Source organism: Accipiter gentilis, chromosome Z (genome assembly GCF_929443795.1).
Source record: "Accipiter gentilis chromosome Z, bAccGen1.1, whole genome shotgun sequence".
NCBI lineage: Eukaryota > Metazoa > Chordata > Aves > Accipitriformes > Accipitridae > Astur > Astur gentilis.
Window position 1 is genome coordinate 78,550,366 of NC_064919.1, and position 12,799 is coordinate 78,563,164.

A 12,799-nucleotide genomic window follows, 5' to 3' on the forward strand; every position below is an offset into this window, starting at 1 on the left:
GAGGGTTTAAGCCCCAAACCTACTGAGAGCACGAAGATACGCTGACTTCAAAGAGTCCGAAGCCAGGCTTGCACTTGGCTTCAGCCAGGTGCTCTGTGCCGGGCATTTATCCACCTTCAAGCTCAGCCGCCTGCTTTGTGTTATTTTATTTTTTTTTAAAGATGATTATAATTCACTTGAAGAAAGGCTCCCAACCCCCTGCTTGGCTCCTGAGGCAAGGATTCACATCAGTGCTACATGAAATGGCGAGATGGGCTATGGACTAAAATCCTTGTCGCTCTTGCAAAGCTCCCTGCTGGCCCTGCACATGATGCTCCCCATGTCCAAGTACCAGCCATACCCACTTGCCTGGGGTGGTGCTTGCAGGATTGTGGGCTGTGTCTGATCCTGGGTGTCTTTCTCAGTGCAGATCTCGACTGTCTCCCAGTGTTGGAGGAAGGGCAGGAGTGCCCACAACTGTGAACGTGACCAGCACCCTGTCCTGAGGCACTTGGCACAGTTTCTTTCATGCCACGTGGCTGAGATGGCAGGAGGAAGAGGGACTAGATGATCTCTCCAGATCCTGCCTGTTTCCTTCACTATAGGGCAAGGAGGTTCTTGGTAGGACATAAACCAGGGGTGAACGTGAGTCACATAGCTATGGATCTGGGTACCCAAACGCTTGTGGTACCTAGGGGATGCCAGCAGTCACCCTCTGTCCCCCAGAATGCCATGAGTCTCCTCTGGGCATCCCGAGCACATCTACTGGCACGGTGTATGTCTTTCTGCGCCCCGGCATCACCATGGTAGGCTGTGTGCAAGGCAATGTACTGGGATCTGGAGCGGACGGAGGGGACCGTTCCCACCGCAGGGATGGACCTGAAGCAGCACACAGCTTGAGGCCGGCCCTAGCTCCCCCTCGCCGGATCCCCCATGCATCTGTAGTCCCTTCCCCTCTCCGGCAGCCCCGTGCACCTGCACTCCAAGGCGGAGTGGGATTTATCCTGCCCCAGGCGCTCGGTGCAAGGGGTCAGCCCTCATAAACCTCGCCGGCACCAGAGCCCGGGCCAGCTGCCTCTCTCGCGCCCGCGGGGACGGCCTTCACATGCTGGGCGCGTTTTGCTATCGGTGCCTGGGGCCGTGCTCTGGACCGGCACCCATCCCGCTGGGTCCAGAGCAGGGCACGGTGGCAGCACGGCAGGGATGGGCCTCAGCGCTGACAGCCCCCTATTCCCCTCCCCACACCAAGCACTTTGGGTAACCCCTGGTCCGTGGGAGGCGGCGTGAAGTCATTCTGGTCCTCCAGCAAACCCGTCCAGCTGTCTGGAGCCAGCGCAGATTGTGGGACGTGTCTGGTGACTGACGGGGCCTCAAATCCACGTTTATGTGAGATGATATCGAGAGTTTTAATTTTTTTATGAGCGAGGGGTTGGGGGGAGGGAGGCAAGTCCCAGGGCGGCTCGGAGGGGAGGCGGTGGTGTGTGCATGTCCGTGTGTGAGACACGTTTCGTCCCGCTGACCCCCAGCTGCAGGAGTCCTGCACAGATAAAAACGGCATCCCATCACCTCCGAGCAGCGGGGAGCAGCTGGGGAGGAGGTCGGACAATGGCTGCTAGCAGCCTGCCTGGAGCACGGATGCAGCGGCAGGGCTGGGGGTTGGTTCTGTGGACCAAACCCTCTGGTCAGCCCCTCCTGCACATCACCAAACTCCCCTCCAGTCCCTGCCCAAGGGGTTGCTCCAGGCTCAGCCTCTTCCTCAGTAGAGGAGTTGCTGGAAAGCTCTGTTGAGCTGGTCTCCTTCTTCCCCAAAGGAAAGCACACTTGATGGAGCGCCTGAGCATGACTTCTCCAACATCTAGAGCCTGGTGAGATGCTGTGGCCACTTTCAAACCCCAATGATTCTCCTGGAGAAGTTGCTCTCCTGCCCTGCAGCCTCACAGGCAGCATTTGGTGCATACCAGTGGTTTCCACAGGGGTACCCTGTCTGCATATTGCTCTGCCCTGGTTTAAGGCCTGCAAGCCTTAGCTTCTAGCCCTGCATAAAACCTCACCATGCCATTTAGGAGCAGGTCAGAGTCACCAATGCCCTTCAGCTGGCTGGAAAACTGCCTGGTCTGGTGTCAAGCAAGAACAAGGCAGAAAGTGAGCCAAGGTGAAGCCTGGACACCTGCTCACAAGTGCCCTGTGCTGCGTGGGATCCTGCTGGGAAAGGACCTGGAACAACTGCTTGGCCAGGAAGTCTTGGAGGAAGAAGGCACCTGCCTTCTGCACACCAAGGGGCAGTGGTTGACCCTGTCCCCAGGGCTGCCTCAGCACCAGGTGACTTCCAAAGCTGGAGGAGATGCCCATGGGGAGCTGGGAGCCACGTGCCATCAATGTCCCATGGCAAAGGCTGTGAGGTGGCCACCAAGGTCACACACTGCCATCCTTGACTGCGGGATGGGGACTTCCAGGTGGTGCCTGGCTCTTTCAGCGGGAAGATCCCGTCCCTGCTTCCTGCAGACAGTGGGGATGGAGCAACCTCTCCCCGAACTGGCTGGAGTGCCTGCGCGCAATGACTCTTACCCGGAAAGGAGGAGGGGGGCCGAGGCCTCTTTGTAACCCAATCTCGTCTGCATGGGCCCCTTTGTTGTTATTACATTTATTTATTGATCCCCCTTGGGAAAACCTTAGCGGTGCTGGACTTGCCGGGCTTTATTAATGGGGGTGGGGGGTGAGGGAAGGGGAGGGGGGCCAAACAGAGAGCTCAGACCATCTGTTCCCACCAAAGGGATGGAGCAACAATAGCCATGTTTATAAAACTCCTCTGCAACTCATTGTGTTTGCGAAAGGAGAGCTTCCACATCAAAGGCCATTTCCGCTCCCGCTGCTTGGGGCCCCTCCATCTTCTAACATCCTGCAAGGATCACCCCATCTTGGTCACCTCCTCCCCCCGGCAGCCCCGGGCGTGTGGTGAGGCGGTAGTGGCATCACCCACAGAGGGACCACCACGGCCGGGGACACCCTGGTCAAAGGGAGCGTGTATCAGCCTGCTCGTGTCTGATGGTCCAGAGGGACATTCCAAGGTGGGGGGTGTTCTCCTGGAAGCAATAAAACTCTACCGTAAGGCATTGGATAGAGTTTGCCAGGCACTGGTGATGGGAACATGAATATGCCGAGCACAGGAGGCCTGTCCCCAGGCTGGCTTCATTCAGTCTACTGGAACAGCAATGTTTGTGAAGCCGCTTTGGTTTTGCTCAAATTTCAGATGTGGAAAAAAAGGAAGAAAAACAAAAAACAAGCAAGGGAGTGGGGTCTGGCCACGTCAAAGCTGGCTGATGGTGTTGTTCATAATGAAACAACTGTGTTTGGCTTTGCTCTAGGCTTGTATTAGATTATCTGTTACAACCAGACATGAAATAAGGACCATTAAACAGCAGTGAAATATTTTGACTGAACCAGTATGTTGTTTTTTCTTCCCAAAATGATCTTTATGGACAAGATGAGGGTTTAGTTCTGGCTCAGATCAAAGCTGAATGTCTTCTTGGGGACTTGGAGTTGTCAGCCATCTTCTGACCACAACCTGGCCCTGTGGCTAGGGGACAGGCTGCTCTGGGGTGCGTCTGCAGGCTGGAGGTTTGGGACATGTCCAGGCTGTCACACGTCCCCAGCATGACTCTGAATAATGGCATGTCACCTCCTGGGACTGCAGCTTCTTCCCTGTTTGCTGGTGCTTTATGGTAACGACTGTCTCCGTGGGGTGATTCACACATGGGTTGGTGACTCTGCTGGGGTTTGTGCCCAACACGTGTAAGGAATGGGGAAACTTCTCCTAGGGATGTGGGAATGTCTCAGTCTAGCCTTGGACAAAACTGAGACCTCTGGAAGATGCTGCCAGCCTGCAAGAGGGCACTTTGTCACCCACCCTCTCTTCACTGTCAGGTTGTGCAAGGACCTATTTCCAGCCCGTAGGAGAGGCACCCTGACAGCAGGCTGGTGGCTTGGCAGGGACAGGCTGTCTCACTCCTTCGAACCACCCCTTCCATCCTGGAAGGGGGAAACCTCCTCAGAGACTATATGATGCCTTCTCGGGAAGCAGTTCAAGTCTCTGTTGGCTGTGTCCCCTTGACCTGTCCTCCTCCAGCCTGCTGGAGGAGACCTGAGCATGGTCCCTGATCATTCCTGGCAGGGTGTAGGAAGCGCAGTGCTCTCTCACAGCACTTAGCAGCTTCCCAGGGAACTGTGCAGGAAAGAAGAAGAGGAGCCCAGACTTCTGGGAGACACTTTCATTTCATGCCTAAGCCACTACTCTGCTGCTCAGCCACACAGCTCCATTAAGTCCCCTTCTGGCTGTCTTCTTTCCATCAATCACCCTGTCTCCATGAGCAGCCCAGACACCGGATCTAGGTTATAAATAAGACAATCAATCAGCGATGCTATTAGATAAACAGAGTGGCAGAAGCCGAATTAATGCTTGGCTTTTTCTTGAAAGGGAGGAAAAAGGAGTCAATTGCTTATTAGGGGACCCTGCTGTGGTCTGGTCTCTGTGCTGCAGCCGAGGTAGGTGGGCTGTGCTCGGCTGCTGTGTCTGCATGCAGGGAGGTTTGGAGTGCTGTGAACAGATGGTCTGTGTGGGTCACACTGGCCAAAGCAGGCAAGGGACTGGGGCAGACTGGTGGTGTGCAGGGAGGTCACAGCACTGGGGAGGTGATGGGGAGCTGGGAAGGCAATGGCGGGTGCTGCTCATCCAGCCACAGTGCAGCTTGGGGGCGAGGAGGTGTCAGAGCTGGTCTGGTGGGGAAGGAGAGCATGAGGATGCAGGCAAAGGTGTCTGGGGACCAGAGACACAGTGTCAGGGCAGAGGCTGAGCCATTCAGGATGGACATGAGGAAGAGGAGAGTTCTGAGGCTCTTCAAACAACAGACGGCCTCTGCTGGAGAGGCATCAAGTCCTGATCTGGAGCCACCAAGGAATAAGATGGTCCAAGGCTGTCACTCGCAGTCTGCTGTGACCATCTGTCACCTCTTGCTGCTACAAGCCTCTGCCCTGGAGCACTGTGGGGATGCTCGGGGCTGCTGTTACCCCCAGGGACCCCACCTGCAGCTCCATCTGTGTCTCTGTGTGTTGGTAGCTGAAATCGCTCAAAGCTCCTGGGCTTTTTCCAGCACCACTGGGAGCAGGCAGGAGCCTTTCTTCATGGTGGGACCCTGGTGTCTAAGCCATCTCTCCTGCCACTGGGGAAGAAAGTCCTGGGAGGAAGGCTATAACCTGCCAAGGCCATCCAGTGCTACATCTCTGTACAGGAGACGTAGGCGTTTTCTGAAACAATACCCTGTGGTTTGGTGTGGGCTGTTGTATTTTGCTAGACTTGACACCATTACAAGTTGAGGACTGGGACAGTCTGTGCTCCTCCAAGTCAAGCTGACTCTTTTTACATCCTCACCCCTTGCAGATACTGCTCTTCATGCTCTCACGCTGGGGACCACCCTCCACCAGCTCCTGCTGCTTTTGCCTCCACCCCCCCACCTCTCCCTGTTGTTGTGATGGAGGAGGACGTTTGCCCCTGGGGCACCAGGTCTACCCCTGTGCAAATAAGCAGCAGCTCTCCTCTGCCAGCTGGCTTGATGGATCCCACCTGGCATTTTTACCTGGCTGGGCAGGATGCTCTTGCGCTTGGTTCTGGCTGTGAGGCTATCAGTGTGCTTTCCTGGCAGCTGAGCCTGCCTTCACACCCCTCTGACTCCCTACTCTCACCTGGGACTGTCTAATGTTCTTCCAGAGCCAAAACGCACAGCACCATGCCCACTGCTCGTCCTTTATCCACCAAAGCATGGTACACCATCAAAGCCCAACAACTCATCTCTGTCAGCCTGATTTGTGATAAATATGCTGCTTGTTATCACCTGGGGGCTCTAGGCTCCTGGGAGGCTGGTGTGGGAGCTGAAAGCTTCTGCAACTATTGGGTTGAGGAAGGTGAGAACTCTGCTGGCACCCGCCTCAAGAAAGGATGCAAGAGGTGCAGTGATTCCGACCCAGTACACTGTTCAGCCCATCGCTCAAGCAAGGGGTCTTTCTGCTTCCTACGAGGCCTCATGGCCAGGAAATAGCTCCTGCTTTCCAGCCACACTTCTGATCCCTCTTGCAGAGCCTGGGGAGCTCAGCGCAAGGCTGCTCTCGCATCAGCAACAGCCGAAAACAACACCTAAGGTGGGATTTACTGCCACATGTGTGCTGGGAAGATACAGGGACCCGCTGCACCCGGCTGATGTATTGGATTTCAGGTTATGCGATGCACAGGTCTCTCTGAGCGCTGTAATTCCCTCTTTCTTCCTGTATGGATTTATACTGCTAAGTGGATGGATTTTCTGCTTGGCAGGGACGCTCCCCTGGGACCTTCCCCAGTTCAAAACATCTCTGCACATCTGTACATAATATTGCTGGGGCACTTCATGAGTGGGCTTTTATGACACCCCTTGCTTTATGGACTGCCGCTTAATCCGGCCAGGCACTGCGGAGGGGCTGACGAACAGCATCCCAGAGCCAGTGGCAGGCTGTGTGCCAACTCCAGGTGCCAGAGGGTGCCTGGGGCTGTGTGTGAAAGCCACCGCTCTCAGACGGCTTCTCATACAGCTGCCCTGGGCAGTGAGAGCACTGCTCCCTGGGTCCTTGAAACAGCTTGAGAGGGACAGGTTTCCTCTGCTTAATAACCTGAGACAGCATGCTTCTGGACCAGGCATGGAGATCCTGGGTGGAGATGAAGGCAATCTGTCTGTCTGCGATGCTTCCCTCAGGCAAGGGCTGGGCCTGACATTTTCATCTCTGCTAAGAGCTGTCCCTTCCCCCTGCCCCAAAGAGCCATCTGCTATGGTAGATTACCCTGGCTTTTAGCACTGTGAATCCATAATTAGTGCATAATTAATTACCAGATGTTTTTAACACTAATGAAACATTAATAAATGACGGAAGCATGTTGTCTGGTAATGGAACATTAACCAGTGAACCAAGCCAGCATGTGGGGCAGTGCTGCTGCCGGCACAGCGAAGCCGCAGGCAGGGCTGTGTGGGACTGAGCTCTTCTCTAATAAAGCCCCAGCATGGTAAAAATCACAGCAAGTGCCTGGTGGGAGCTAGCAACCTGCTTGGTGCTGCCTTCAGGCCTTGCAGAGCCAGGGCTGTGGCTCCTTCACCCCCATCCTTCCTTCTACCCATCCACCCACCCACTCATCCACCCATTCATCTGTCCACCCATGCATCCACCCATCCATCTGTCCACCCATGCATCCACCCATGCATCCATCCATCCATCCATCCATCCATCCACCCCCCCCCCCCCCATCTGCCAACTGGAGAGACGCTGTTGGGGCACTGGGCAGGCAATTTGCTAAAAAACTGAGCTTTTGTTGCCCCTGGGATGAACAGCAGCTCGATGACATCTCTGCTCCAGTTGGTGCTCACAAGCAAGGCACCTGGGGAGAGGCCAGACCCCAACACAGTGTGCTTTGCGGCACCCATCACCCCCACCCTGGGTCTCTGTAAGCCCTGTCCTGATGGAAGTTTAATTCAGAGCATCTGGGCCAGTGACATTTTCCTAACGTGAAATTATTAATCAGACAAGGAAAGTGCATTAATTGAGACTACGTGCCACCTCCATCCTCTAGGCTGCAGCGGGGCACAGGCAGGTCTCCATACTCCTGCCTGCCCGAGAGGTATAAGGGTGCTATCAGACCTCGGGGACACATCAGATTCCCAATGGCCTGTGAATGGGGACATGTGGCATCTTCCCATTGCAGTGCAGGTACCACACAGGGTGGTGACAACAGTCCCCTTTACATTATCAGGAGTTATCCAGGGGTGGTCACCCCCCTTGCACCTTCTCAGGATGTCCTAAAGGCCACTTTTTGGGTCCCTCACCCCCTGGGGAGATGATGCTATGGGCTCAAGCCCTGGGGCAGGTTCCAGGGGGTGTGTGTGTGTGTCCCTCACTGCCATCCCCATGTCCTCCCCATCACAGCCAGCACCACGTACGTGAGCAGGCAGACAAACCCATCCACTCCAGCCGGAGGGGAAATAACACCCAGAGCTGCCAGTCATCATGAAATGATCATTTAATGAAGACCGTCTCTCCTGGTGCATGTGTGTGTGTGCGTGTGTGCATTGTCTCTGTGTGAGCTTTTTTTATCCCCTCTATTATTATTTTTTTTGATTTTTTTTTTTATATATATACATCTATAAAAAATTCAAATACAGCATGTCAACAGTGGGAATACTAGGACGTACGGTATTAAATACTGCGCTTGGGTCCAGGCAGGGGCAAAAGGAGGTGTCTTTACAAAACAGGGCTTGGGGCAGGATGGGGAGGAGAGCAGAGCAGGCATGGGGACAGCGGGGGATAGCGGGGGACAGCAGGGGACAGCGGGGGACAGGTCTGCAGGGCTCCAGCTCTAAAGGCAACAGCAGAGCTATTCTGCTTTTGTTGGAGAATGAGACAAAGACGTCAATGGGGGCGATTCCCTGTATCCAACGTGGTTAAAAGTTTGGGGCTGATGTGGGGATGGGGTTGGGGGTGGCGAAGGCTCCTGCAGGGTGCAGCGGGGGGGGGGGGGAGCTGGAGGGGCAGCTCTCCCAGGTGATTGGCAGGGGGCAGGGGGGTTTTATCGGTGTTTCACTTCCTTTTTTTTCCCATTAAAACCCTGCCAGCTCCCTGCTCCTCACCACACTTGTGAAAGCCACCAGTTCTTCCCTCCACCATTCCCTTGGAAGGGACCAAGACCCCCCACCTGTGCACCCCTCCAGCTTCGCCACACGGTCAAGAGCTCGGGGGAGCGAGTCCGGTCCTTGGGAGACCCCCTTCTGCCATATGGGGGTACACAGCTGGGAACATCATTCCCCTCACCACCACCCCCATTTTCATATCCCCTTTTCTCGGTGCGCCGACACGCTCCCTGTCACCCGGGTGGGCAGCGGGGCGGCGGGCACGTCTTTGGCATGGGGGGGTTAGCTGTATGAGTGGGGTCCTCGGCTGTGGTGCGGTGCCCGGGCTCACTTCGCTTTGCTGGGGAAAGGGGGACGGGGATGGGGGGCGGGACAAGTGCGTCTCCTCGCTCCGGGCTGGGAGAAGATTTTGCAGCTCCCAGGGGACGGCGGCAGCTCTGTCCTCCGAAGCGATGGCGAGAAGTGTGATACGTCCTCAACGTGTGCAAAATCGAAGAGATAAGAGACTCAACCCGGGAGGGGGGCAGCAGGGCGGGGGGTGGTGGCGGCGGTGGGCGGTGGGAAGGCGTCTGCGCTGGGCTGCGACGGACAGACGGACAGATGGGGATCTGCAAGCAGGGAGGAGAGGAGTCACTGGTCCCGCTCCAGGCTCAGCTGTGCCCAGCCACCAAGGGGACACACCGAGCAGAATCTGGCCTTCTTCCATAGGGTAGTTCACCCTTTCCCAGAACCCAGATGCCCAAACCCAGCACCTCCATCTCCCAGGGCTGGACCCAGCCCATCTACCCCAGCTGCGTGCCACCACCTCTCCCATTGCCACTGCTAATGTCACACGTGGAGATGACACAGCTGGAGAAGAGAAAAGGACCCTGCACCCACGGAAGCTGCCTTGTGATGGCTTCTGCTTGGGCGCTGAAGGATGGGTGGCATGTCCTTTACCCCCAAAGTGACACACGTGGCTGCTGCCAGGATCGATTCCCCAGTCTTTGGGCAGCATGGGTACAGGGAAAGGGCATGGGGATGGGGGAACCCATGAGACCGCAGCCGTAACCCAGAGCGGAATGGGGCATTTTGGGGCTCTCCAGGCTGCCAGCTCTGTTCTAAGCCAAACCAAGGACATTTTTGAGATGCATCTCTGAATTTTCTGATCTCAGACAATTCTTCTTCCATCACTACACAAATGCCTTAGACTTCCACGTGGTTTCTTTGCCTCTTAAAAAACAGCAGTGGGAAGGGGGAGGACTGCTGAGAATGAGGCATCAAAGACTGACTTCTTTGCAGAAAAATGTTTGAAAAGCCATTTTTGAGATCTCCACCAGAACACTCAATCTGGAAAAGCAGACAGATTTGGTGCATTGACAAAAAACTGCAAGAAAAACCCAAATGGCTTGTTCTCAATGCCTTTTGCCCGCAGCCTGGTTGGATCACCCCCTTCCCAACCATGCTGGAGCCCCTGAGGTCCCCATATCCCTGCCCCGTCTCAGCACCCACATCCCCTCTCTTACGCCCCCAGTTTGGAAGATACTCACTAAATAAAGAGGACACCATAGGCAGCCAAGACCAGTCCAGCTGTCCAACACACTGCCACGGCCCCACTGCCCACCACAGCCCCCTTGTCGCAGATCTTGGTGGTGGGGGGCGGCATGAAAGAGGAGGTGCTAGCGCTTGTTGTCTCTGCAGGGAGGGAGAGTGGATGGTTAGGGGACCCAGGGTGTCCTGGGATGCATCCCATAGGGGCAGCCCCACTCCCTCGCCAGTGGTGACACGGTACTGTCCCATCCCCAAACTGCCCCTCTCACTGCCATGCCACACTAGGGCTGAGCTGGGGGGCTGGGATGATAAGCCAGGGGATGGTGTGGTCCATGAGACCTTCCCTGCTCTGGCACTGGAACTACTGCTTGGAAATGTTTGTACCCCCAGGCAGAGCTGGGCATCCCTCCTGGTCCCATCCTGCCCAGCCAGGCTGCTCTGTGTATTAGCTCCGTGAGAATTTTGGCTAAGAAGTCAGCATGACATGGCCACAAGTGCTCGGCAGAGAGCATCGCCCAGCGAGGGAATGACCCCCAGACATGGCTGCAGCTGGTGGGCTGGCTCACGGGGCTTGTCCTCCTCCGTACAGGACCAGATGGGTTGTCTGTCCCTGTGGAGGGCTGCAGGGAGGGCTTGGGCAGGCAGTCAGGCTAGGACAACTTCAGTCACATCCAGAGGGTCTCAGAGTGCTCCCGGCCAGGCTATCTGGGGGGCCACAGGGAGTCTGTCTTCATGTCTTTCAGAATCCACTGAGGTGTCACAGTGAGGCTCAGCTGTGGAGCTGGGGTGTCCCACATGAGCCCTGCATGGCCGCAGCCAGCTGTATGCACAGGCACATGTGTGCGAGGGACACGTGTGTGAAGGACACGCATGTGCCTGCACAGGGAGCAGGCAGGTGCCATTGGGAGTGGCATTTGCATTTAGCACGATGCAGGTGGGTATAGAAGCAAACCCCAAACTCTGACACCAGCACTGCTGCCAAGGTGTGCCTGCACTCCTTGCGGGGGTTTATGCCCCTGGGGATGAGGGGCTGCAAATCCCTGCTGCTGCCTGAACCCCCAGTTGCTCTACTGGATGCCGTTTCTGCAAGAGGAGGTGTCTCCGTGTAGGAGGCACCTCCACCCGTTGGCAGCGGGGCTTGCACCTACCACATCCCCATGCAGGGAGCATTGCCAGGGCGTACAGAGGTGCGTGCACAGCTCTGGCAGCACATGGCTTGCACGCACATACTGGAATCTGTACGTACAGCTGGGCTAGAGCTTGGAGGGTGGGGGCACTGAGCATTCCCCCTCCCCACATGCACATCTGGCCAGCTCACATGTGCTGCCCCAACTAGAAGTCCTGCCTGCCTGCCTGCACACCAGTTCTTCCCCCTGCCCTGCTGCTGGTGCCAGCCAGGGGAACTGGTGCAGGGTCCGCTGCAGCCCTTCTGGGAAACGGAGGGCTGATAACGCCCATTTGGACACAGTCCCAGCTCTTTCCTAGAAACAGAGGCTTGTTAACTTTGTGGCTTTTATTTTGAATTGGCATCGCTCCGAGCCATTGTGCGGGGTTGGAGGTGTGGAGGGGGTAGGACTGGAGAGGGAGGGCTGGAGGGGGGCAGCACTTGAAGGAATAATAATAATAGTAGTAGTAGTTGTAGTAGTAGTAGTAATAATAATAATAATAATAATAATCCCAGCTTTGTTATCAGACCCCAAGCATCCTGGTGAGGAGGATGCTGGAGCCAGGTGAGCTGAGTCAGCACCCCTCAGGCCACGGTTGCATCCATTCCCAGGGCCATGGGTGGGGGGCAAAGTGTAGGGTGAAGGGCTGCAGCACCCCTGGGTGCTGGGGGTGCATCTCCTTGGCTGGGGGGTGAAACTTGCACAGAGCCAGACAGGGGTTCCCCTCAGGAGCCAGGACTCCTGAGTTCCCCCCCGCTGCTGTGGGCACAGCCTGTATATACTGGGAGGGGGGCTCTTACCTGTGACCTGGGCCTCCGTGGTGAGATGCTTGGGCTCCTCAGTCCAGGGGGTGGCATGGACGGCCACGCTCCAGTCACTCCAAGTGCCGATGTCATTGTCCTTGGCCGCCACCTGGATGATGTACTCCTTGCCAGCATAGGCATCCGTGATGGTGTGTGATGTCCCGTCCGACAGCTCAACCTACGGGCAGCAGCGGGGAGGGGGGGACGGTCAGAGGAACCCTTGGCACCGAGAGGTGTAAGACGATCAGTGTGTTCAGCTCGGCTAGAGGATGATAACAAGACTTTTGCAGCCCTTTGGGAAGTGCTATGGGGTTTTGGGCAGAGGCGTGAACCCAGGACAGGGATGCAGGGGGAGAATGCTCCAGCTGCAACTAAGCCAAATGTCTGGTGAGTCCCTGTCCCGCTCCCAAACTCACGGTGCAGGAGCAGAGCGGCTTCCTCTAGAGGTCACCAGAAACTAGCAGATGTGCACACAGGCTCCACTTGAACATGTTAGGATGGCTGGGAGCCCGACATACAGGGCAGCGGCTGGGGTGCATGCACACAACTTTCTGGGCATCACTGCCCCTGCTGGGAGGAGGCTTCCCCCACCAGCACACCTCTGGCCACCCTGCTCCTGTGCCTGCTGGCG

General features: G+C 56.3%; 1 protein-coding gene across 5 annotated transcripts in view; it reads right to left on the bottom strand.

Moving 5' to 3' along the window:
* Positions 1–8,084: 8,084 nt before the first annotated feature.
* CNTFR (ciliary neurotrophic factor receptor) overlaps positions 8,085–12,799 on the bottom strand; it is a 212,790-nt gene continuing 208,075 nt past the window's right edge. For all 5 annotated transcript variants that reach the window (XM_049794489.1, XM_049794488.1, XM_049794487.1 and 2 more), the window contains 3 exons: positions 12,166–12,346; positions 10,199–10,343; positions 8,085–9,277 (listed from right to left, as the gene is read on the bottom strand). In XM_049794489.1, the coding sequence (XP_049650446.1) occupies position 9,277; positions 10,199–10,343; positions 12,166–12,346 (327 nt within the window). In that variant the 3' untranslated portion in view covers positions 8,085–9,276. The remainder of the gene's footprint in view (positions 9,278–10,198; positions 10,344–12,165; positions 12,347–12,799) is intronic.